At 43.8% G+C, this 25,849-nt stretch overlaps 3 protein-coding genes across 6 annotated transcripts in view; 1 reads left to right on the plus strand and 2 right to left on the minus strand.

The window, feature by feature from the left end:
* LOC109903045 (cilia- and flagella-associated protein 57-like) overlaps nucleotides 1-14,519 on the minus strand; it is a 34,540-nt gene extending 20,021 nt beyond the window's left edge. The window contains 13 exon segments of the mRNA XM_031838034.1: nucleotides 806-1,292; nucleotides 1,963-2,197; nucleotides 3,237-3,330; nucleotides 5,274-5,427; nucleotides 6,117-6,280; nucleotides 6,442-6,615; nucleotides 9,204-9,401; nucleotides 9,671-9,784; nucleotides 9,896-10,061; nucleotides 11,417-11,709; nucleotides 12,435-12,935; nucleotides 13,797-14,110; nucleotides 14,333-14,519. Coding sequence (XP_031693894.1) covers nucleotides 806-1,292; nucleotides 1,963-2,197; nucleotides 3,237-3,330; nucleotides 5,274-5,427; nucleotides 6,117-6,280; nucleotides 6,442-6,615; nucleotides 9,204-9,401; nucleotides 9,671-9,784; nucleotides 9,896-10,061; nucleotides 11,417-11,709; nucleotides 12,435-12,935; nucleotides 13,797-14,110; nucleotides 14,333-14,489 — 3,051 coding nt within the window. The 5' untranslated portion in view covers nucleotides 14,490-14,519.
* A 343-nt stretch (nucleotides 14,520-14,862) lies between these two features.
* LOC109902862 (probable rRNA-processing protein EBP2) lies at nucleotides 14,863-24,531 on the plus strand. 4 transcript variants are annotated; one of them, XR_004202330.1, is made up of 10 exons: nucleotides 14,863-15,333; nucleotides 15,466-15,549; nucleotides 15,682-15,857; nucleotides 15,972-16,095; nucleotides 18,005-18,094; nucleotides 18,203-18,278; nucleotides 18,414-18,543; nucleotides 18,668-18,863; nucleotides 19,013-19,116; nucleotides 24,186-24,531. XR_004202330.1 is itself a non-coding variant. In XM_020499540.2 (9 exons), the coding sequence occupies exons 1-9, from the start codon at nucleotides 15,031-15,033 to the stop codon at nucleotides 19,058-19,060; spliced, it is 1,227 nt and encodes a 408-aa protein (XP_020355129.2). In that variant the 5' UTR covers nucleotides 14,863-15,030; the 3' UTR covers nucleotides 19,061-20,437. The 4 variants fall into 4 exon arrangements, 1 of the variants encoding a protein (XP_020355129.2); XR_002256944.2 differs by lacking the exon at nucleotides 24,186-24,531 and adding an exon at nucleotides 20,447-21,190; XR_002256943.2 differs by lacking the exon at nucleotides 24,186-24,531 and adding an exon at nucleotides 19,230-19,968.
* Nucleotides 19,408-21,485, minus strand: cfap144 (cilia and flagella associated protein 144). Its single transcript, XM_020499542.2, has 4 exons — nucleotides 21,210-21,485; nucleotides 21,045-21,107; nucleotides 20,705-20,808; nucleotides 19,408-20,530 (listed from the first exon to the last, which is right to left on the minus strand). Exons 1-4 carry the CDS (start codon nucleotides 21,346-21,348, stop codon nucleotides 20,417-20,419), a joined length of 420 nt encoding a protein of 139 aa, XP_020355131.1. The 5' UTR covers nucleotides 21,349-21,485; the 3' UTR covers nucleotides 19,408-20,416.
* Nucleotides 24,532-25,849: the final 1,318 nt, after the last annotated feature.

The following is a 25,849-nucleotide window of genomic DNA, read 5'->3' on the forward strand; positions in this document are numbered from 1 at the left end:
TATATATTTATGTTCAGTGTAAATAGAGTTTCCCATCTCTGTCATAATGACCAGAGCAGAGAAGAGAGCCCATTAAATTCACACTCTGCTGTTAGTTCTCCTCATCCTGAGTGACGGTCATCTTTCTGACAGTCTGTGAAACCAGTCAGGAGAGACGATAAAGGCCCCTTGAGTTATTGTCAGATGCTGGAGCTTTGAAAGAAACTCTTATCAATCATAAACGTCTACATTTTGAGGAATTTTTGACAGTCCTGAATAGATCCGCGGTTTTGTTAATTTGACCAGTATTGTCTCGGCAAAATAATCCTGCAGCAACAGGATTTGAACGTTTAGTCCATAATGCTTGATTGGTGGTTAGGCTGTTAGCAGGTCAAAATGATGCTACATGGAAAGTTGAATAACTGTGTGTTAGTGCAGGTTTTCAGTGAATTTATGTCAATCACAAAGCTCATCTGCATTTCCTGGGAAATCCTTCTAAAATTTTCAGCAACAAAATAGTGATCAGATTAAGATACTGCATCTGTAATATCCACTACAATAAATGAGTCCCTGGGGGTTATTTGGTTGTGCTTAAACATTACATGTACACTCCTGGATGAGGCTGGCACAATAACTTTAATGTTACCGCTGCTGTAATCGTTTCTTGCCATCCCTTGATAGTAGCCTTTATATTCACATCATTTTGTCCCCATACTCTGTCTCTCTCTCTAAGATGAATTCACTATTCCATTCAGAGTGAAATAATAAAGGGATTAAGCAGGCCCTGCGTTGTCCCTGCTTTGTCCCTGCGTTGTCCCTGCGTTGCCCCTGCGTTGTCCCTGCGTTGTCCCTGCGTTGTCCCTGCGTTGCCCCTGCTTTGCTCTGCGTTGCCCCTGCGTTGCCCCTGTGTTGTCCCTGCATTGTCCCTGCGTTGCCCCTGCTTTGCTCTGCGTTGTCCCTGCGTTGTCCCTGCGTTGTCCCTGCGTTGCCCCTGAGTTGTCCCTGCGTTGCCCCTGCGTTGCCCCTGCGTTGTCCCTGCGTTGCCCCCGAGTTGCCCCCGAGTTGCCCTGCGTTGCCCCTGCTTTGTCCCTGCGTTGTCCCTGCGTTGCCCCTGCGTTGTCCCTGCGTTGCCCCTGCGTTGTCCCTGAGTTGTCCCTGCGTTGTCCCTGCGTTGCCCCTGCGTTACCCCTGCGTTGCCCCTGCTTTGTCCCTGCGTTGCCCCTGAGTTGTCCCTGCGTTGCCCCTGAGTTGTCCCTGCGTTGCCCCTGCGTTGTCCCTGCGTTGCCCCTGCGTTTCCCCGCGTCTCACACCTCCTTTAGCGGTGATGGGAGTTGACGTCACATTTCCTTAAAGATTCTGCAGACGTCCGCCACGGAGCACCTGCCACTCCCAGATTAATTTGCCCCTTCACTTCCAATCAGTGTCACAGCAGGGAGGGAGGGAGGGAGGGAGGGAGGGAGGGAGGGAGGGGAGAGGAGAGGAGAGGAGAGGAGAGGAGAGGAGAGGAGAGGAGAGGAGAGGAGAGGAGAGGAGAGGAGAGGAGAGGAGAGGAGAGGAGAGGAGAGGAGAGGAGAGGAGAGGAGAGGAGAGGAGAGGAGAGGAGAGAGGGAGGCAAGAGGATAGGGAGAGGAGAGGATAGGGAGGAGAGAAGAGCGGGAGTTGAGGAGAGAGGGAGGGAAAGAGAGGAAAGAGGCAGGTAAGGAAGGGAGGTGAGTGTGAAGGGAGAGAGGGAGAGAGAGAAGGGAGGAAGGGGGTAGAAGGGAGGAAGGGGAGTGTGAAGGGAGGGAGGCCAGGAGTTGTTCCTGACCACATGCCCTGACTAAGGAAAACTCAGGGTCCTAACACAAAGAACTGGTCAGTGAAAACTCAGGGTCCCAACATGAAGAAGTGGTCAGGGGAAAACTCAGGGTCCTAAGGAAGGTTTTCGTGGGGAAAAAACAGGACCCTAGCTGTAAGGACTCTATATAAAGCCCCAAATCCCACCTAAAAACAGCCCCTAACAAGCCCTTTGACGTTATATCTCCTACCTGCTCCAACACCAGCAGCTTCTCATGCAGCTTCCCCTCATAGTGGAGGGTGAGATCCTCCAGGGCAGCAGCTTTGCTCTCTTCCATCCGCTGCAGCTGTTCCTCGTAGTCCTGCTGCATCTGCTGAGACTTGAGCTGCAGCTCCTGGTACTTCTCATACTCCAGCATCAGCTTCTGACTGTTGACTGACTCTGGGGGGGATATGAGGAGGACTCTGGATCTCAATAATATCAGGTGCTGCTGTCAATGTACACACTGAAATGGGAGTCATTCAAGTCTCATAGCTCTAAACTTAGAGGCAACTTTTCCGATAGATGGACACTATCCCTCTAGTGGTGTGGGGGCTGTGCTTTGGCAAAGTGGGTGGGGTTATATCCTTCCTGTTTGGCCCTGTCCGGGGGTGTCCTCGGATGGGGCCACAGTGTCTCCTGACCCCTCCTGTCTCAGCCTCCAGTATTTATGCTGCAGTAGTTTATGTGTCGGGGGGCTGGGGTCAGTTTGTTATATCTGGAGTACTTCTCCTGTCCTATTCGGTGTCCTGTGTGAATCTAAGTGTGCGTTCTCTAATTCTCTCCTTCTCTCTTTCTTTCTCTCTCTCGGAGGACCTGAGCCCTAGGACCATGCCCCAGGACTACCTGACATGATGACTCCTTGCTGTCCCCAGTCCACCTGGCCATGCTGCTGTTCCAGTTTCAACTGACCTGAGCCCTAGGACCATGCCCCAGGACTACCTGACATGATGACTCCTTGCTGTCCCCAGTCTACCTGGCCATGCTGCTGCTCCAGTTTCAACTTCCACCTGACTGTGCTGCTGCTCTAGTTTCAACTGTTCTGCCTTATTATTATTCGACCATGCTGGTCATTTATGAACATTGAACATCTTGACCATGTTCTGTTATAATCTCCACCCGGCACAGCCAGAAGAGGACTGGCCACCCCACATAGCCTGGTTCCTCTCTAGGTTTCTTCCTAGGTATTGGCCTTTCTAGGGAGTTTTTCCTAGCCACCGTGCTTCTACACCTGCATTGCTTGCTGTTTGGGGTTTTGGGCTGGGTTTCTGTGCAGCACTTTGGGATATCGGCTGATGTACGAAGGGCTATATAAATAAATTTGATTTGATTTGATTTGACAAGAAGTGAGAATAGAATAAACAGAATAGATAGAATAGAACAGAATATAATCAATCAAAATAGAATAGAACAGAATAAAACAGAATAGAACAGAACTCACCCAGATCCTGCAGCTCTTTGGAGTGTTTCTCCATCACCTCGAACATGGCTTCCTGATTGGCTGACTCCATCTTGCCTCGTTCCGTCTTCAAGATCTGACAGGAGAGATGAAGAGAGGTGAAGCGAGAGGGATGTATCTACATATGATCCTCATTGAGGTGTTCACCTTAAGACAGCCCAGCCAGTGCCACTTTCAATTTTCATTTCCATGTATCGATCTAGCAGTGGCTCTTATCAAGGCCGGCTCTTACAAGGCAAAGTAAGTCCGTGCATACCATTATGAGAGCTAAACAAACAGTTAAAACGTGTTAAAAGTATTACAGCGTACATACTGAACAAAAATATAAAACGTAACATGCAACAATTTCAAAGATTTTACTGAGGTACGGGTCATATAAGGAAATCAGTCAATTGAAATCAATTCATTAGACCCTAATCACATGACTGGGAATACAGATCTGCATCTGTTGGTCACAGATACCGTAAAGGAAAGACTCCCTCTGCTTGTTCGGCCGGCGGTCGACGTCACCAGCCATCGTCCATCCACCTTTCATTTTCCATTTGTTTTGTCTTGTTTTCCCGCCCACCTGGTTTGCATTCCCTCATTACTCGCCTTGCATATAAACCCTCCATGTCTGTGTGTGGAATTGTTATGTGTAAATGTATGTGTACTCCAGGCTGGTTTGCGCCGGGTTATTATAACCCGTGTCTGTTTAGTTTTCTGAGTGCTGTGTTTTGTTCGCCTCAATACAGGGCTCCGTTTGCTCCCCATTTCTGCTCTCCTGCGCCTGACTTCTCTGCAGCCAGTTATGCACTCCTTTACACTAGTGTGGATCAGAACACCAGTCCGTATCTGGTGTGACCACCATTTGTCCTTCGCATAGAGTTGATCAGGTTGTTGAATGGAAGGTGCGAAGTTGCTGGATATTGGCGGGAACTGGAACACGCCGTTTTACACGTCGATCCAGAGCATCCCAAACATGTTCAATGGGTGACATGTCTGGTGAGTATGCAGGCCATGGATGAACTGGGACATGTTCAGCTTCCAGGAATTGTGTACAGATCTTTGCAACATGGGGTTGGGCTTTATCATGCTGAAACATGAGGTGATAAAATGCAATTCTGTTCGTTGTCCGTAGTTAATGCCTTCCAATACCATAACCCCCACCGCCACTATGGGGCACTCTGTTTACAACATTGATATCAGCAAACCACTCGCCCACAAGACGCCATACATGCTGTCTGCCATCTGCCCGGTACAGTTGAAGAGAACACTTTCCAGCGTTCCAGATGCCATCGAAGGTAAGCATTTGCCCATTGAAGTTGGTTACGAGCCGGAACTGCAGTCAGGTCAAGACTTCAGTGAGGACGACGAGCATGCAGATGAGCTTCCCTGAGACGGTTTCTGACAGTTTGAGCAGAAATTCTTCTGTTGTGCAAACCCACAGTTTCATCAGCTGTCCAGGTGGCTGGTCTCAGACGATCCCTGCATGTTAGGCTGCTGTTGTTCCATGCGTATTATGGACAGTGTGCATCACGGCTGGATAGGCTGCGTTTCCGCTGTCAATATTCATGCCATAACCAACTATGTTACCACTGAAACAAGCTTTTGGTTGGTCTTAAGTATCCCTACCAACGCTGCCTGAAATTAACACTTTGGATCATGTTTTTAAGGACACGCAAATATTTATAACCCTCCCATCAGAGAGCAAGTGAGCTGATATAAGACAGGAATATTCCCGAACCTGGCGTTAGGGCTGGAAAATGACAATGTGCGTTTGACACTAGCACTGCCCTTAATGCCAGCCAAAAATAGAGTCCTCTGAGTTATTTGGGACAAGGTAAACATAAGTATTTCATCAGATGAATAATTTTTTATAATTTACTGTTTTAATCTGTTTATCTCAGAGCCTATTTACCATCTAAATGTATCTTCATTGCTCTGATTCACTCAGGTAATTATATCATATGTACTTGTACTTTCTTTAGTTAACTTAATTAAGGTGGGTAACTGATTATGTTTGAAGCCTCGTCTGACCTGTCTCCTGGTCTTGAGCGACTCTATCTGCTCGACAAACTTAGCCGACATCTCTTTGATGTCCTCGTTGTAGTTCATGTCCTTCAGACGGAGCTGGTACTCATTCTCCATCTTCAGCTCCTCCACACGCATCTTCAGCTCCAGCATAACCTGGTTCTGTTATGGAGGAAAGGAGGGATGGGGAGGGAGAGAAAGAGAGATGGTAGAGAGAGAGAAGAAGAGGAGAGTATCTTAAGTGAAGAGAGTGGGAGAAGAGAGAAAGGGAGGCATAAGGAGAGGAAATAGGAAAGGACAGGGAGAATGTGAATAATCAGGTTTCAGGATGAGCAACTGCATGGCCCTTGCAAACCTACCACAGGAGGCTACTGAGGGGAGAACGGCTCATAATAATGTCCGGAACGGAGCGAATGGAATGACATCAAACACCTGGAAACCATGGAAACCATGTGTTTAATGTATTTGATACCGTTCCATTGATTCCGCTCCAGTCATTACCAACCTCCTGTGCAACCTACAATAAGGTAACCACCCCCACCCCATGTATCAAGTCAGTGTAACGCTACAACAGTTCCCATGGGTGTCCTACAGATGTAGGATCTTCATTTGATCCCGGTGTTGAAGGAAAACTTAACTGCAACGAAGGAAATGTTTTATTTGAGGTTTAAAAGGGTTCTGAATTGAGTCATTTCCACTTTGAAATTTCAGACTTGATTTTCCCCTATGAAAAATGTATCAACCCCTACAAAAATGAACATTTATTATATCCACGTAATAACTCACATTTTCTGTTAATTCTTTTCCTCCTATAGCAAACTGGCTCAAATGAAGATCCTACATCTCTGTATCTTCTCCTCCAGGTCTGACTTGGTGATGAGGATCTCCTCAGCGTAGGTGATGTTCTTGTCTCTCTTCAGGCCGCGGCCCTCCTTGTCTATGATCTTCCAGATGAGCAGGCAGCAGTCCTCAGACACCGTCAGCGGGTACTAGTCATCAAATGTGATCACCATCTGAACACAGAAAGGACACAGTTTACGCACCTCTGTTCAGGATACATCCACTGAAATCAATGGCCTTTGCACTGATTTGTGTGTGGTCCATTACACTGCAATGGCTCAAACTTTGCTGCGTTGTATTGTTCCTGTTTTGTGGAGGCATTGCATTGTCGTACTTTGGTGACAGGTGAAGAGTGGGCCTGATACTCGATCCAGTCCTTCTGGGTAGACAGGGGGTACTTGATGTCCCTGATGGTCCCGATTGAGGTCCCGGTGAAGAGCGTGCGTCCGGACCGGGACATGGTGATGGTGGTGTATGCCACGTCTTCAGCAGGCACCTCACGCAGGATCTGACAAAGAGAGCGAGAGAGAGGAGTGGGGGGGGGGGAATTGATGTGAATATAAAGGCTACTATCAAGGGATGGCAAGAAACAATTACAGCAGAGGTAAAGTGTTGTTGTCATTCATGCATAACATTAAAGCTAATGTGCCAGCCTCATCCAGGGACTCATTTATTGAAGTGGATATTACAGATCTTAATTTGATCACTCTTTTCTTACTGAATTTTTCAGAAAATGCAGATAAGCTTTGTGATTTACATAAATGTACTGAAAATCCAAACTAACACACAGTTATATTAACAGTATTCCACTTTTCATGTAGCCTCATGTTGAACAGCCTAACCACCGACCAAGCAACATTATGGACTAAACGTTCAAATCCTGTTGCTGCAGGATTATTTTGCTGAGACAATACTGGTCAAATGAAGATCCTACATCTGTGTGTCAGTGAAAGTTTTGTTAAAATGTGTGATTGTTAGAGATTCTTTCAAAGCTCCAGCATCTGACAATAACTCAAGGGGCCTTTATCGTCTCTCCTGACTGGTTTCACAGACTGTCAGAAAGATGACCGTCACTCAGGATGAGGAGAACTAACAGCAGAGTGTGAATTTAATGGGCTCTCTTCTCTGCTCTGGTCATTATGACAGAGATGGGAAACTCTATTTACACTGAACATAAATATATAAACGTAACACGTAAAGTGTTGGTCCCATGTTTCATGAGCTGAAATAAAAGATCCCCGAAATGTTCCAGATGCACAAAAAGCTTATTTCTCTCAAATTTTGTGCACAAATTTGTTTACATCCCTGTTAGTGAGCATTTCTCCTTTGCCAAGATAATACATACACCTAACAGGTGTGGCATATTAAGAAGCTGATGAAACAGCATGATCATTACAGTGGTGCACCTTCTGCTGGGGACAATAAAAGGCCACTCTAAAATGTGCAGTTTTGTCACACAACACAATGCCACAGATGTCTCATGTTTTGAAGGAGCGTTCAATTGACTGCAGGAATGTCCACCAGAGCTGTTGCCAGATAATTGAATGTTCATTTATCTACCCTAAGCCTCCTCCAACATGGTGTTACAAAATTTGGCAGTACGTCCAACCGGCCTCACAACCATAGACCACGTGTAACCACGCCAGCCCAGGACCTCCACATCTGGCGGGATCGTCTGAGATCAGCCACCTAGACAGCTGATGAAACTGTGGGTTTGCACAACCGAAGAATTTCTGCACAAACTGTCAGAAACCTTCTCAGGGAAGTTTATCTGCATGCTCTTCATGACGTCCTCCTCACCAGGGTCTTGACCTGACTACAATTTGACATTGTAACAGACTTCAGTGGGCAAAGGCTCACCTTCTATGGCCACTGGCATGCTGGAAAAGTGTGCTCTTCACAGATGAATCCCGTTTTCAACTATACCAGGCAGATGGCAAACAACGTGTATGGCGTTGTGTGTGAGCGGTTTGCTGATGTTAACATTGTGAACAGAGTGCTCCATGGTGGTGGTGGGGTTATGGTATGGGCAGGCATAAGCTACAGACAATAAACACAATTGCATTTTATCTTTGGCAATTTGAATGCACAGAGATATCGTGACGAGAACCGTGCCATTCATCTGCCACCATCATCTCATGTTTCAGCATGATAATGCACGGCCTCATGTTGCAAGGATCTGCACACAATTCCTGGAAGCTGAAAATGTCCCAGTTCTTCCATGGTCTGCATACTCACCAGACATGTCACCCATTGAACATGTTTGGGATGCTCTTGATCGACGTGTACGACAGCGTGTTCCAGTTCCCGCCAATATCCAGCAACTTCGCACAGCCATTGAGGAGAAGTGGGACAACATTCTACAGATCACTATCAACAGCCTGATCAATCAACAGCCTGATCAACTCTATGCGAAGGAGATGTGACGACCATTTGCCTCATGCAGCGCGACACACCAGATACTGACTGGTTTTCTGATCCACGCACCTACCTTATTTTTAAAGGTATCTATCACCAACAGATGCATTATCTGTATTCCCAGTCATGTGAAATGCATAGATTAGGGCCTAATGAATTTATTGTAATTGACTGATTTCCTTACATGACCTGCAACTCAGTAAAATCTTTAAAATTGTTGCATGTTGCATTCTTATTTTTGTTCAGTGTACTTTCCCTTTCAGAACTTCATATAACACAGCTGGAAACTGACACCAGCAAAAAATATGAAATTAAGATTTTTAAAATAAAATATTCCCTCAAAACCATCAGCACCACTTTCAAGGAAAGCGTATGCATAGTGAGAATAAGGAAAGCTGGCTAATAAGATCTAACTGCTCCCCTCAATTATTAAAACTATATTATCGCTATCAGGAAGAAAGTCCTCATAGAAGTTTATACCAACATTTAACTGACTATATTTCAAAACTAATACACAGTTGTCAGAGCATGTAACATTTCAAACAAATGTTAATATTTTTATTATTTTTGTACATTAGCAATTGACCAAAAAGACCAAGCAGAAACAGAAGAACATTGGCCAGAAACATCTTTGTAAAAGGAAGAAACATTTCATATGCTACTGTTTTCAGGTCTCACTTGACAGTCCTGGATCTCTTTCAGGGTACAGTCTGTCCCCACGGCGTCGGGGGAGACGGTGACACCGGTGTAGCTGCAGGACTTGAGGACGCTCTCCGACTTCTGCTTGCCGGTCAGGGTGTTCCACTCGTACACAGCCCCCTCCATCCCGCATGACACCAGCCTGCTCTCGTCACCACTCCAGACTATGGAGTGCACCTGAAGATGGAGACACAAAACGTAGGACTCTAACATACAACCCCCGCAGTCACCTCTGTTATCTCTGCCACCTTGAGTTTTTCGAGATAGGTAAATGAACAACAGAATGAACAAGGAAAAAGCTATAACTATGGCCAAAGGTTTTCCTGGCCAGCTCACATGGCCTAGAACTGTTAGCCTGAGGTGAGGCTTACTGGAAGTGTTGGCAGTCAATATGAATAGCCTGACTCTGATGATAAATCATGCAGTAAACCATCAGCGCCCCTCACCTTCCCATTGTGTCCCTTGAGGTTGAGGACGTTCTCCAAGGTGGTGCTGGAGTAGATATGAATTACATTTCCATTCACTGCAGAAAACAGGTGTCCTCCGTGACTGAAGGCACACTGAAAGGCAAAGCATACAGTACACTGTGAGAGCAGGAATAGCTAGAAATGTTTGAGTGCCAGTGATGATCAGCTATCTACAATGAGCTATCTACAATTCTTAATTCTGACCTCTCTACAGCATCGGACATTGAACTCCTTGAAGGTCCTGACGTCGTCTATGAGCAGGTTCATGAGCCTCAGCTTGTCAGAGAATCCCACCAGGACAAACAGGCCAGAGGGGTGCAGGGCAATGCTGAACGCCTCCTCCTGGAACTCCTTATACAGCTCCAGGGTGCTGATGGGAAGGGAGAGGGAGATGGACCTGATAAAAGGCTAAAGGGGAAGGGAGAGGGAGATGGACCTGATAAAAGGCTAAAGGGGAAGGGAGAGGGAGATGGATCTGATAAAAGGCTAAAGGGGAAGGGAGAGGGACCTGATAAAAGGCTAAGGGGGAAGGGAGAGGGAGATGGACCTGATAAAAGGCTAAGGGGGAAGGGAGAGGGAGATGGACCTAATAAAAGGCTAAAGGGGAAGGGAGAGAGAGATGGACTTAATAAAAGGCTAAAGGGGAAGGGAGAGAGAGATGGACCTAATAAAAGGCTAAGGGGGAAGGGAGAGGGAGATGGACCTAATAAAAGGCTAAAGGGGAAGGGAGACAGATCTGATAAAAGGCTAAAGGGAGAGGGAGATGGACCTAATAAAAGGCTAAAGGGGAAGGGAGAGAGAGATGGAACCTGATAAAAGGCTAAAGGGGAAGGGAGAGGGAGATGGACCTAATAAAAGGCTAAAGGGGAAGGGAGAGTCAGATGGACCTGATAAAAGGCTAAAGGGGAAGGGAGAGGGAGATGGACCTAATAAAAGGCTAAAGGGGAAGGGAGAGGGAGACGGACCTAATAAAAGGCTAAAGGGGAAGGGAGAGTCAGATGGACCTGATAAAAGGCTAAAGGGGAAGGGAGAGGGAGATGGACCTAATAAAAGGCTAAAGGGGAAGGGAGAGGGAGACAGATCTGATAAAAGGCTAGGGAGAAGGGAGAGGCAGATGGACCTAATAAAAGGCTAAAGGGGAAGGGAGAGGGAGATGGACCTAATAAAAGGCTAAAGGGGAAGGGAGAGGGAGATGGACCTAATAAAAGGCTAAGGGAGAAGGGAGAGGCAGATGGACCTGATAAAAGGCTAAAGGGGAAGGGGGAGGCAGATGGACCTGATAAAAGGCTAAAGGGGAAGGGAGAGGGAGACAGATCTGATAAAAGGCTAAAGGGGAAGGGAGAGAGAGATGGACCTAATAAAAGGCTAAGGGAGAGGGAGAGGGAGACAGATCTGATAAAAGGCTAGGGGGGAAGGGAGAGAGATGGACCTGATAAAAGGCTAAAGGGGAAGGGAGAGGGAGACAGATCTGATAAAAGGCTAAAGGGGAAGGGAGAGGGAGACAGATCTGATAAAAGGCTAGGGGGGAAGGGAGAGGGAGTTGGACCTGAATAAGGGCTGACAGTCTAAAAGAAAACACTAGAAGCCAGTCATGAAAGAAACGTCCTCAGATATAACTACCATTGAGAATAGAAAACAAGCTGAGATCTGAGAAGATCCCCCAGATTTGACATCAAGTCCAGATTTTCTTAAAGGGATAGTGAGGCCAGTGAGACTAACTCTTACTTGGTCTCGAAGTTCCAGATGAGTACGGACTGGTCCAGGGAACAGGTAGCGATGAAGGGCTTACGGATACATATGGACAGACCAGTGATAGACAAGGAGTGGAAGGAATAGGACAGGAACTCAAACTGAGCCTGCTCCCCCTTGCTCATCTCAGCAGAGGACAGGGTGATAATGTAGAGCTGACCCCAGTCTGTACTGGTCACTACAGTCTCCTCTGATGGACTGATGACCAGAGAGACAATCTGCTGCTGCTCTGCCTGGCTGGGCTCGTGGCTGCACTGGTCTGGAGGGATCTGGATGGGACCGTTTATTTCCAAAATGCTATGTCCATCAATTTTTCCCATTTGTGTTTCTTCATCAGAAATGCTTGCTTATGGGTAACTTCATGTGTGTGTAAAGTATTACTGTTCTCGGAATTTTAATTCCAAGATTTTAGACGTGTATGAATTTTGTTTTTGCTAAACACTATGTAGCCACTGTTTAGCTGGAATGGAATGTTGGTATCCTGTATATTTCACTGTGATATGTGGTCGTCTCACCTAGCTATCTTAAGATGAATGCACTTACTGTAAGTCGCTCTGGATAAGAGCATCTGCTAAAATGCTAAATATAATATAAATGTATTAATAAAAAATGTGGTTATTTGTTACATTTGACTGTATAAAACCTAACAGTACTATGTTTTTCTCTGAGAGTGAGATGAATATGTAGCATTTAGCAAAAAACATGATTATTTGTCTCTCTGAAGTGAAACCCTACACCATTATAGATACAACAAATACATTGAACAACCCCATGCCATGATTAGATAGTGAAAAAACACATCAATCTCTTTCATCATTTCTTTAAACAATAAAAGCAAATTTACCAACATTTCTGAAAATGAATATATAGTGTTTTGGAATAAAACTCTTAAAATAAAATAAACACACACACACACACAAATAATGAGCTTAGTTCTATACAACATATTGCTGGAAAGAGTGATAGAAACGAAGCAAGGTGAAAGCTTTCTTACCCTTATCTTCCTGGTCTTCCTGTAGTTGTCCTTATCGTCGGTTCTCTCAAACAGACACACAGTCCCAGGACCGGCCGAGTAGGCAAAGCCTTTGGAGTACGCTGTGATGACTGTAACCCGAGGAAACTGAGAAAGGGACTCTTCATCATTTCCCTTTGCACTGTAAAAAGTATGTTTTTAAATTGAAAACTGTACAACATGGTCATTCTTACAATGTGTTGGTGACATCTGTTTGGAGTTCTTGTGACATGGTGACATGGTGGTCTTGGTGGACACACACATATCCCATCGCAGGTCTCCAGACTCAAACACCATCAGCCTGCCTGCCTCTGTCCCGGCTATCACCCTGTCCTCAGACACCCAGGCATGGGACAACAAGTTATGGGTCTCCAGCTTCTGGAAGGTGGACTGCTTCAGAGCCCCCTCTGCATAGCGGAACAGCTTGAAGACCCCATTCCCACTCACACAGATCTGGGTGTTGTCATATGGGTTCAAACTGACCTGGAAACATATAGTTTAAGACAGTGCCATTGAAATATAGCTTGTGTAAGTAAATTAGTATGTGTCTGATCAGCTACAGAGTTGATACTACAACAGAGTAAGGAGCAAGGACCAGTAAGGTTATTTAATGCCTTTTAAATGGAAAAATAACACTGCTATTTTGAATGAACATGCTGATCATTCCACACCACCATTTCATTGCCAAGGACGCTTCCCTGGCCCCACTAACAAGCAGTGGTGGGAAAAGTACCCAATTGTCATACTTGAGTAAAAGTAAAGATACCTTAATAGAAAATGAAAAAGTGAAAGTCACCCTGTAAAATACTACTTGAGTAAAAGTCTAAAAGTATTTGGTTTTAAATATAATTAAGTATCAAAAGTAAATGTAATTGCTAAAATATACTTAAGTATCAAAAGTAAAAGTATTAATCATTTCAACTTCCTTATATTAAGTAAACCAGACAGCACCATTTTCTTGTTTTTTTTTTATGTACAGATAGCCAGGGGCACATTCCAACACTCAGAAATCATTTACAAATTAAGCATGTGTGTCTAGTGAGTCCGCCAGATCAGAAGCAGTAGGTAAAACCAAGGATGTTCTCTTGATAAGTGTGTGAATTTGATATTTTTCCAGTCCTGCTAAGCATTCAAAATGTAACGAGTACTTTTAGGTGTCAGGGAAAATGTATGGAGTAAAAAGTACATTATTTTCTTTAGGAATGTACTGAAGTAAAAAATTGTCAAAAATATAAATAGTAAAGTGAAGTACAGATACCCCAAAAAACTACTTCAGTAGTACTTTAAAGTATGTTTACTGAAGTACTTTACACCACTGCTAACAAGAGAGCAGTCCGACCTCACCTGGTTGACTGGGTTAGCGGCCACAGTGGTCTTCACCATGGCGATGATCTTCTGCTTCTCCCACATCCAATAGAAGAGGATGTAGTCCGGCGCCCCTGATTGGCCGATGAAGTACTTGGAGTCCGTGGAGAACGCCATTGAGACAAACTCATGGACAGGGATGTCCCCTCCGCTCAGCACCTTCCTCTTCCGGCTCTGCTCGTGCTGCAGGTCATACACGGTGATGGTGGCCCTCTTGCCATGCTCCAACACTGCCAGGTAGCGGCGGTTTGAGCTGATGGCCAGGGCGTACATCCCCTGACTCCTCTCCAAACCTGAGAAGCAAAATCAAGGATGAATCACAAAGAAAACATAACTAGAAGTTGGATAAATTGAACAGGTTGTTAACAGCTAATTCTGTTTTGAATACCAGGTTTATGTTTGTCGATGAAAAGATTTCAGAGAGAGTGCTGTAGTGTCAGAAACACTAAACATCTATAAAACACCCTGACCCTAGACATATTGTTGTAATCCTGAGAAGTGAGCGTGGCAAATACCTGGGATGAACCTCTGCCATTTCTGATCGATGTTGTAACCAACACAGTTGTTCCCAGATGGGAAGATGACAGTCTGCTCATCAAAGTAGCACAGGTTATTTGCCACGCCAGTCCGCAGACCAAAGCTGTAGTGACACTGGGCCACCACTCCAGACATCACACAGTCCTGTCACGTCAAAACTGTAGACTAAAATCTGCCAGTAAAAGGGAAAGAAGAAAAATAATTTGGGATTTTTATCTTTATGTAGCAGGACAAAGTCGAAAGGATACTAATTCAATTCTGTATGGCCATATGAATCATTTTCACCTTAATCTGAAATTGCCTCCTGTCCCTTGAAGCTTACATCTACAACTCCTGATCTTCAATACTTTTTATAGTTACTGGAACCGTAAAGGTCAACTTGGAAAATAAATTATCGTCTTATTTTACTAGGCTAGCTACTTATCTGTATTGAAAATACAAATTAATAAATCATTGTGTTATTTCGCAAAACTCCTTATTAATTACTTAATTTGAATATAGTGAGACTTCCGGTGATTGACATGCTATTTTTGCCGAAGCGTGGAAAATAATACGAATATAATGTTATCGTTAAATTCTATCACTATGGAGAAGCTTTCATACAATGCATAATTACATAATAAGTAACGAATATAACCAATTAAAGCATAAACCTATATCATTATAAATCGAATATATGTCATTTTTTCACGAGTTATACATGAGAGCTGTAGACAGCTACAAAAGAAAACTTCGGATAGGAACATTTGATTACTTCGGGGCGGGTGTTTCACCGGAAGACATTTTCGGTGTACCCTTTACAGACGCCAATTCCTTCTCACGTGAACCGCTCCATGTGAGCACGGATTTTATGGTATTTGGTCCACAAAATCACTGTTTGTATCCAATCATTCTCGTTAACAATACCATGGATATTATTGAAGATGACGAGCAGTTAGGTGAGACGTCTGAGCAGGACAGCGAATTATCTGACGGAGAGGTAACCGGGTGTTTTATAGCGTGCTGGCGAACATTAGCCAGTTTAGCTAGCTAGTTAACTAACAATGTATCCGTTAACATTGTGTAGGTGCTTTACAAGGCGTAACTCTGCTGTGTTTTTCGTTTTCATTAGCTTCAAGATGCATTCGCAAAGGGATTGTTAAAGCCTGGGTTGAACTTTACAACACAAGAACCGAAGAAGATTGTCAACAATGTGGTGAGTTGACATGCGCACGTGTCTGCGACCAGAAAGCCACCATTGTCTCTCATTCATGCTTTATTCGACTCCTAAGTCACAAATTATTGGCTGTTCTAATATGATCTGTATTTGATTCATGGTTGTGGACAGGAGGGTTTGAAACAATGCCTCGCTGACTTTCGTAAGAACACACTACCCTGGATAGAGAGGCTGGACATGGTCAATCTCCCCGCTGATGACATCGTTGCCAAGTCCGAGGGCAGACTCGACAACAAGGCAAGTGAAGACATCAACCCAGATGACGACTTCCAGAGAGAGATGTTCTTGTAAGTGTCTAATGTCCATACAGGCTCATATCAGTGGACAGATAATTTGTTGTAATGATGCTGTCCTAGTCATAGCAATTGTAAAACATATCCTCTTTCATTGATCTCTTCCAGTTACCGTCAAGCCCAAGAAGCTGTTCTGGAAGCGATGCCCCGGCTACTGAAGCTGAAGATAGCCACCAAGAGACCTGAGGACTACTTTGCAGAGATGGCCAAGTCAGACCAGCAAATGCAGAAGGTAGGATGTCCTGATCTGGCCTTACTCCCAGAGAGATCTTGCCATCTGTCTTTATATGTATGTGACTGAATTGCATCAGGTTTGGATGAATCTCTCTGACCCAAACTGTTGAAAAGTTTGTCCAGCTATTCCTTTAGCCAGTAATTCAAATCACATTTTATTTATCACTTTTATTTGCTGAGTACAACAACCTTACACTGAAAGGCTTTTTTGTGTGTGTGTGTAAACCCTTATTTAATTAGGCATGTCAGACGGCCTAGGAACTGCCTTGCTCAAGGGCAGAATGACAGATTTTTACCTTGTCAGCTCGGGGATTCGGTCTTACAACCTTTTGGTTCGTGCCCCAGGTAGCCGCTACCTGCTTACTTACAATGCAGTTCAAGAAATAGTTAAGAAAATATTTACTCAATTAGCTGAAGTAAAAAATGTAAACTAAACCAACAAAATAACAATAACCACGCTATATACAGGAGGTACAGGTTAGTCTAGGTAATTTGTACATGTAGGTAAAGTGACCATAGATAATAAACAGCGAGTGTTAAAACAATGGGGGTGGTCAATGTTTTTACAGGCTTTTGGTAGATAAATGCATGCAAACAAATAAACATTGATTTGCAAAAGGTATCGTGATGAAAATAAATATCCTCTGTAAATCACATTGGCTGTTGGAGGTTGGTTCAGACAGATTATGCAATTAGAAGACACCCTGTCTTGCACTTGTGCTCTTTAAGGACCTTGCAACATTGTATCATGGTAGTGGTGTTGTAATACTGGTGGATTCTCGGAACAGATGGATTTTAACGTTGTGGCTAGATGGAGTACAGCTGCAGTATTTTAGCTAAGCATAACCCTTTCCCTAACCTTAACCTAATTCTCCTAACCTACTACGCAAAGTCACTACTATTCCCATAGTTGTACTTTGTAGCCACAACCGTAGAAGCAATCAGTCCCGAGAAACCATCAGTATCAAATTTATTTATATAGCCCTTCGTACATCAGCTGATATCTCAAAGTGCTGTACAGAAACCCAGCCTAAAACCCCAAACAGCAAGCAATGCAGGTGTAGAAGCAGTATCAGCACACAATGTTGGCGGACACAACTGTATGCACACAGGGGAGAAGTGTTTTGGTATTTTATGACGTTTTGCTAGATTACTCTTCATAAAAGAGAACTTTTTTACCTAGTCCACCAAGGAGTATTCCACTGATCTAATGCCTGGTTGAGTAGTTAGCTTAAAAATGCTAAAAACTGCAATGCTTGCTTGGTAGCTAACTAGCTACTTTACCAAGGTTGGAGGCAAGACAAGTGGAAAAATTAATTGACTCCCCAGCAGAGGTTTTGGCAAGCTAAATGGATGGAGGGAGACATGCTTTGTGCAAGGCGCCAACGTACACTAGGTCGGCTATCATTTCTTGTATTATAATTGCAGTAATTTCCATGATGGTCATAATGAATTGGCAGTGGGCACTCCTAACAAAGCATTAAGAATTTAACATAGTCCAAATTGTGTATGCATACGCACAGCAGTGTTGAAGAATATTGGACTGTTGGCTTTCATACTTTTCTAATTCTTAGAGCTGTTCAGGCAATTTGTCCAACTGTCAATGCATTCAAATTAATAAAGGGTGCGTACCGGAGACACATTTGGTGGGAATTGTAGGGAGGTGCACATTCGGGCTGTTCGTCCCTCGTGGCTGTTTGTCTCAGAGCCGTGTAGCTAGGTATGTCACAATGGGGCGTCGGACTATCGTCTCCTGGTGTCTGTGGACCGTGATTTACACTTTACCCGACACGTGGCTGGCATCCAACTGAGATTCTATTTGATATGCACATTTGTCCAGCAATTTCAAATCTGGTCGAAACACTGGTGTGGTCATGAATAATGCGATCCTTTATCTTTTCCTACAGATCAGGAAGAAACTCATCACGAAGCAGATCATGATGGAGAAGTCGGAAAAGGCCAAGAAACTAAGAGAACAGAGGAAGTATGGCAAGAAGGTCAGTCTCCTTTCATCTTTCATGACAGCAGTGGGGGTCTCACTGGAATTGTACTTTTTTTTATTATATCCTCTTGGTGAATGTGATCTTATGAAATTTGTGTTGTAGGTACAAGTAGAGGTTATTCAGAAGAGACAGAGGGAGAAGAAGGCCATGATGTCTTCAGTGAAGAGGTATCAAAAAGGTGGGTCCTCAGTTCTGCATGTTTTGTTTACCACCCAAGTCACCCATCTTGTTTGCACTATTTTGGTTGGTAAGTTGCTTTGGGTGACATCTGCTAAATGTGATTCATAACGGTAAACACCCTCCTCTCTTGCAGGCATGACTGACAAACTGGACTTCCTGGAAGGAGATCAGAAGACTGCTAAAGGAGGCGCTCCAGCTAAAGGAGGTGCAGGGAAAGGGGCCGGTGGCCAAACACCTGATAAAAAGGCCATGAACAAGAAAGGGTAAGATGCTGCACAGACATGGGAATGTTGTTCACAATGCTTCTTCAACTACCTACCTATATTCAGTGCTTTTATATCAAATCTATATGTACTTGGACTAAAACTGAAGTCTCTGACTTGACAGGCCCAATGCTAAGAGGAAGTATAAAGACCAGAGGTTTGGCTTTGGCGGGAAGAAAAGTGGAACCAAGTGGAACACCAAGGACAGCCACAACGATGTGTCAGGGTTCCGAGCCAAGGTGGCTCATGGGAAAGGAGGAAAGGGAGGGAAAGGAGGCAAAGCAGGACCAGGCGGAAGGGGCCCCGCCAAAGGAGGGGCTGTAAGTCACTGACAGGAAACCATGATTGGGTCATACAATATCACATTTTGAATTAAAATATTGTGTTTATAGTGTTGGTACATTTGGTTTGTTATTGAAAAAAGTTAGTAGTTTTGTCATTTTGATCCCTTTTTCTTCAATCCCTTCAGAAACGACCGGGCAAGAATGCACGCAAGAAGATGAAGAGTCGCTCCTAAAGAGGTGTGTGTTGTCTTCGGTCTTTGCCACACTGCATCCCAACTTCTGGAAGGAGGTAATATTAGAGAGAAGTCCTCTCTTTCTCTTCTTGATCACACACACCACCCTTCATGGAGCCCTTGGGGCAGTGGACTGATGAGGCCTTTTGTGTGATGATGTCCTTCCTAGAGTATCACCAAGACTACAAGATGTCCTTCCTAGAGTATCACCAAGATGTCCTTCCTAGAGTATCACCAAGACGACAAGCTTTAGAATGTCTCTATATGAAAACCAGACAGCGATACTAAACATGCCAAATTCAATGTTTTTTTAAATGGTTTAAACCTCTAACATGAATATGGACATCAACGGTACAATGACATTTTATTATCATCAGTAAAATAAATCCATGTATCTTTTAAAGGAGATCTTTATACTTTGTTGTAAGGCATCTACCTTTTTGAAACTATTTGCTGAAAGTGAAAACAATGATGAAGCCACTTCCACAAATGTATGTCATCTAGTTTGAGTAAATACTTGATAGATTTTTGTAAAATGCACACTTTGCAAGTCTGCTTATTGACCCCCTGATTCACTACCTTTTAGGGATGTGACATTTTCTAATATTGAACAGCTGTTGTGTTTGGCCTTTTCCATGTATCAATATTATTGTGTAGTGGGCCAATGTATTACTTTCTATAGATCTGGGTAAATGTTTCTTCTGCAAACAGGTTGCCGGTATGACAATAGTTGGTACATTTTGGCCAAGAATAACCCCTTCTCTAGCCTGAGTGCCAGTCTGTGCTATTATACCAACTAATTTCATGCTGAGTTTTGCTTGACCATGACTGATGGAGATGGCAAGAGCACAAACGGGGACCAGGCTACACCAGCATCTGTTTAACTTGAATGAATGATTAGTATGCTGCTTCATGTTTCTCTTGTGTGGTGTTTGTTATAAACTGGGTGTTTCAAGCCTTGGATGCTGATTGACTGAAAGCCGTGGTATACGGTCTGATATATCACGGTTGGTAACCAGTTTATAATAACATTAAGGCACCTTGGGGGTTTGTGGTACATGGTCAATATACCATGGCTACAGGTTGTATCCAGGCACTCTGCGTTGCACACAAGAACAGCCCTTGGCTGTGGTATATTGGCCATATACCACACCCCCCTGGGCCTTATTGCTTAATTACAGTAGGTCTGCCTGCAACCAGTTACATTGTATTTCCTTTGGACAGTAAAGTATTATTCTTCATAGCTGTGTTTCCACTAAATTTTTATCCAGTAAAGAGACCAATGACCCAGGTTATCATAATGAAGTCTGGTAGGTTGTAGATCTAACCCAGGTTATCATAATGAAGGCTGTAGATCTAACCCAGGTTCTGTGTCTGTTCTTTCAGACGCCATGCTGCGTCCATGTACTTGGTGATCTCCGAGTTCTGCCGTGACCAGTTCAGTCTTCTATCGCTGCGATCTGAAACCATCTCAGGGCAGAAAAGTTATTTTAGAGGGCGCTGACAACAGGCTTAGGACACTCAGACAGCGGACATGACAACTTGTTACAACAAATACCTGGAATTAAAGGGGACACAACTTGTCAAACCATTTTGAAAAGTAGCTATTTTCCTGCTCATCACTTGCAAAGAGGGGTTTCTTACCAGAGGTCTGGATATCCAGCCTATCTCCTGGCTCTCAGTTTGGGGGTGAGTGTATTTCTTGGTTGGCTCCAAACAAGCCCTGTGGATGGCCCTTAGGAAAGCAGCTGGGGGATACAACAATCAGACAGGGTTTCCCAAACGGTCCTGGGTGCACGTTTTGGGTTTTGCCCCGCACCACACAGCTGTTTCAAATAATGGAGTTGGTTATTTTAATCAGCTGTATAGTCCTTGGGTAACGATCAAAACGTGAACACGGAGGGCCCCATGACAGTTTGAGAAACCCTGATCTAACAGACTGGCCAACACCTCATAACATTGAAGAGCTTTTAGGCATACTTACGGTCCTCCTGCACTTTGTCGTGTGTCTTGTTGCCAGCCATAGGTTTGTCAGTCAAAATGTGAACTGAGAAGTGAAAGAACATGAGAAAAAGTGGTGGTTCATCATGAAATTCCTCCTCGTTCACATTAGTCCACACATCTTTCTACTGAGGTGGAATGTGCTTACGTCTTTTGTACGGGTTGATGCTAAATAACGTGTACACTTTTTGGCTCCTATTCTCTTTCTTTATGGTCTCGATGTGAATTGCGTTCTGATTAACAATATCCGCAGGATCCTTTTCTTTTGACTGCTTAGCCGATGCCATCCTGGTTTGTATAAATTCGGATACAATAAAGAAAAAAAGACGAGAGACGATACGTAGTGTGCAACTTTATAGCAAACCAACCCACGACACGAAATTCAAAGTGTATCATTCGCAAAAATGATTTTGTTATCTCGTTGCCTAGCAACCATAAACAAGCCCAGATAGAACGTACAGGTACTTAGTGGCCACACGAGGGCGCACAGTACTAATTTATTATCAGTCAGCCAATGGATGAAATTAAATTGCCTTAATAACCTCAAACACCAAGTTAGGCGGACCTCATTTCAAAATAGACCATCATCACTGTCAATCGTGAATGATAGGTCTTCACGTTTTACCGGTGAAATGTGCCTTTAAACGGGGGTAGTCCTTACCAGCGCACCAGTTTGCGTCAAGAACTGCAACGCTCAACAGTTTCCCGTGTGTATCAAGAATGACATCCAGCCAACTTAACACAACTGTGGGAAGCATTGGGGTCAACATCGGCCACCATCCCAGTGGAACGCTTTCGACAGCTTGTTGCAACTCAATATTTGGAAGGTGTTCTTAATATTTTGTACACTGCCGAGAGGCGCGACCGGTTGTTGAGTTATGGCCGCATGAGAAAAGAAATGCGACTATTCAGCTTCCGCTAACCATCCTAAAATCTCACTAGAAACGATGTGTTTTTGGTGTAACAGTAACGTTATAGGCCTACTATGATATGCTATTATATTCGGTTCTGTTATGTAAAATACCAATTCTTCATTATGTGATCTGATTCAGCTTCAGAAATCATTTTCCAGAAATATTTTTACCAGCTACTTTTATTCTCAAAATATAAAATGTGAGGCGCTCCCTTGCATTCCAGCAGAACAACACCATTGTTTGTTGGCCTCCATTAAACCAATTTACTTCACCGTTGGCAATTGAAAAACATCAAATAACATGTTTTCAGATCAATTTAAACCAAGTATGCTTGTTTGATATCTAGCTAGAGGTACTATATCAAACGCTATTGTGCTTTCAATTTTTACATGATCCGCTCAATCCAGTAGACCTAGGGGGGTTTAATGGTTGAGCAAGGCTCCGTTCAGTAGACCTAGGGGGGTTTAATGGTTGAGCAAGGCTCTGTTCAGTAGGCCTATGTGGGGTTTAATGGTTGAGCAAGGCTCCGTTCAGTAGGCCTAGGGGGGTTTAATGGTTGAGCAAGGCTCCGTTCAGTAGACCTAGGGGGGTTTAATGGTTGAGCAAGTCTCCGTTCAGTAGACCTAGGGGGGTTTAATGGTTGAGCAAGGCTCCGTTCAGTAGACCTAGGGGGGTTTAATGGTTGTGCAAGGCTCCGTTCAGTAGGCCTATGTGGGTTTAATGGTTGAGCAAGGCTCCGTTCAGTAGACCTATGTGGGTTTAATTGTTGGGCCTGGCTGTATGAGAATTAGTAGAATGTGGTGACAAGGTCATGGGCGGCAGGTAGCCTAGAGGTTAGAGCGTTGGGCTAGTAACCGAAAGGTTGCTGGTTTGAATACCCGAGCTGACAGGTGTCCTTGAGCAAGGTACTTAACCCTACTTTGCCAGGGTGGCAGGTAGCCTAGTGGTTAGAGTGTTGGGCCAGCAACCGTAAAGGTTGCTAGATTGAATCCCTGAGCATTCTAGCATCTTGTCCTGACAAAATAGCTTGTTTACATTGGGAACGTTATTTTTCCAAAAATGAAAATGCTGCCCCCTAGTTACAATTTTTTTGCCATTTTGCCACAACGTTGGAAGTGTGCTTGGGGTCGTTGTCCATTTGGAAGACCCATTTGCGACCAAGCTTTAACTTCTTGACTGATGTCTTCAGATGTTGCTTCAACATATCCACATAACTTTCCTGCCTCATGATGCCATCTATTTTGTAAAGTGCACCAGTCCCTCCTGCAGCAAAGCACCGCCACAACGTGATGCTGCCACCCCCGTACTTCACAGTTGGGATGGTGTTCTTCGGCTTGCAAAGCCTCCCCCTTTTTCCTCCAAACATAACGATGGTCATTATGGCCAAACAGTTCTATTTTTCTATCAGACCAGAGGACATTTCTCCAAAAAGTACGATCTTTGTCTCCATGTGCAGTTGCAAACTGTAGTCTGGCTTTTTTATGGCGGTTTTGGAGCAGTGGCTTCTTCCTTGCTGAGCGGCCTTTCAGGTTATGTCGATATAGGACTCGTTTTACTGTGGATATAGATACTTTTGTACCTGTTTCCTCCAGCATCTTCACAAGGTCCTTTGCTGTTTTTCTGGGATTGATTTGCACTTTTCACACCAAAGTACGTTCATCTCCAGGAGACAGAACGCGTCTCCTTCCTGAGGGGTATGACGGCTGCGTGGTCCCATGGTGTTTATACTTGCGCACTATTGTTTGTAGAGATGAACGTGGTACCTTCAGGTTGTTTGGAAATTGCTCCCAAGGATGAACCAGATTTGTTGAGGTCTACAATTTATTTTCTGGGGTCTTAGCAGTTTTCTTTTGATTTTCCCATAATGTCAAGCAAAGAGGCACTGAGTTTGAAGGTAGGCCTTGAAATACTTTCACAGGTACACCTCCAATTGACTCAAATGATGCTTATCTTTTGCACACCAGTATTTCTACTTGCACATCATCATCTGCACATCTATCACTCCAGTGTTAATTTGCTAAATTGTAATGACTTTGCTACTATTGCCTATTTAGTATGCTGCAGTACTTTATATGTCAGGGGACTAGGGTCAGTCTGTTATATCTGGAGTACTATCTGGAGTACTTCTCCTGTCTTATCCGGTGTCCTGTGTGAATTTAAGTATGCTCTCTCTAATTCTCTCTTTCTCTCTTTCTTTCTCTCTCTCGGAGGACTGAGCCCTAGGACCATGCCCCAGAACTATCTGGCATGATGACTCCTTGCTGTCCCCAGTCCACCTGGCCGTGCTGCTGCTCCAGTTTCAACTGTTCTGCCTGCGGCTATGGAACCCTGACCTGTTAACCAGATGTGCTACCTGTCCTAGACCTGCTGTTTTCAACTCTCTAGAGTAGAGGTCGACCGATTATGATTTTTCAACACCTATACCAATTATTGGAGGACCAAAAAAAGCCGCTACCGATTAATCGGATGATTTTTAAAATTTAGTTGTAATAATGACAATTACAACAATACTGAATTAACACTTATTTTAACTTAATATAATACATCAATAAAGTCTATATAGCCTAAAATAAATAATGAAACATGTTAAATTTGGCTTAAATAATGCAAAAACAAAGTGTTGGAGAAGAAAGTAAAAGTGCAACATGTGCCATGTAAGAAAGCTAACGTTTCAGTTCCTTGCTCAGAACATGAGAACATATGAAAGCTGGTGGTTCCTTTTAACATGAGTCTTCAATATTCCCAGGTAAGAAGTTTTAGGTTGTAGTAATTCTAGGAATTATAGGACTATTTCTCTCTATACAATTTGTATAGAGAGACATGACTATTGAATGTTCTTATAGGCACTTTAGTATTGCCAGTGTAACAGTATAGCTTCCACCCCTCTCCTCGCCCCTACCTGGGCTCGAACCAGGAACACATCGACAACAGCCATTCTCGCAGCATCGTTACCCATGCAGAGCCAGGGGAACAACTACTCCAAGTCTCAGAGCGAGTGACGTTTGAAACGCTCTTAGCGCGCACCCGGCTAACTAGCTAGCCATTTCACATCGGTTACACCAGCCTAATCTCGGGAGTTGATAGGCTTGAAGTCATAAACAGCTCAATGCTTGAAGCACAATGAAGAGCTGCTGGCAAAACGCACAAAAGTGGTGTTTGAATGAATGCTTACGAGCCTGCTGGTGCCTACCACCGCTCAGTCAGACTGCTCTATCAAATATCAAATCATAGACTTAATTATAACATAATAACACACAGAAATACGAGGTCACGAGGTCTTAGGTCATTAATATGGTCGAATCCGGAAACTATCATCGCAAAAACAAGACATTTATTCTTTCAGTGAAATACGGAACCATTCTGTATTTTATCTAACAGGTGGCATCCATAAGTCTAAATATTCCTGTTACATTGCACAACCTTCAATGTTATGTCATAATTATGTACAATTCTGGTAAATTAGGCAGCCCAAACTGTTGCATATACCCTGACTCTGCGTACAATGAATGCAAGAGAAGTGACACAATTTCACCTGGTTAATATTGCCTGCTAACCTTTCTTTTAGCTAAATATGCAGGTTTAAAAATATATACTTCTGTGTATTGATTTTAAGAAAGGCATTGGTGTTTATGGTTAGGTACACATTGGAGCAACGATACGCACCGCATCGATTATATGCAACACAGGACACGCTAGATAACTACACATAGTTGATGATATTACTAGTTTAACTAGTGATTATGATTAATTGATTGTTTTTTATAAGATACGTTTAATGCTAGCTAGCAACTTACCTTGGCTTACTGCATTCGCGTAACAGGCAGGCTCCTCGTGGAGTGCAATGAGAGGCAGGTGGTTAGAGCGTTAAGAATAA

This window comes from Oncorhynchus kisutch, linkage group LG13 (genome assembly GCF_002021735.2).
Source record: "Oncorhynchus kisutch isolate 150728-3 linkage group LG13, Okis_V2, whole genome shotgun sequence".
Classification (NCBI taxonomy): Eukaryota; Metazoa; Chordata; class Actinopteri; order Salmoniformes; family Salmonidae; genus Oncorhynchus; species Oncorhynchus kisutch.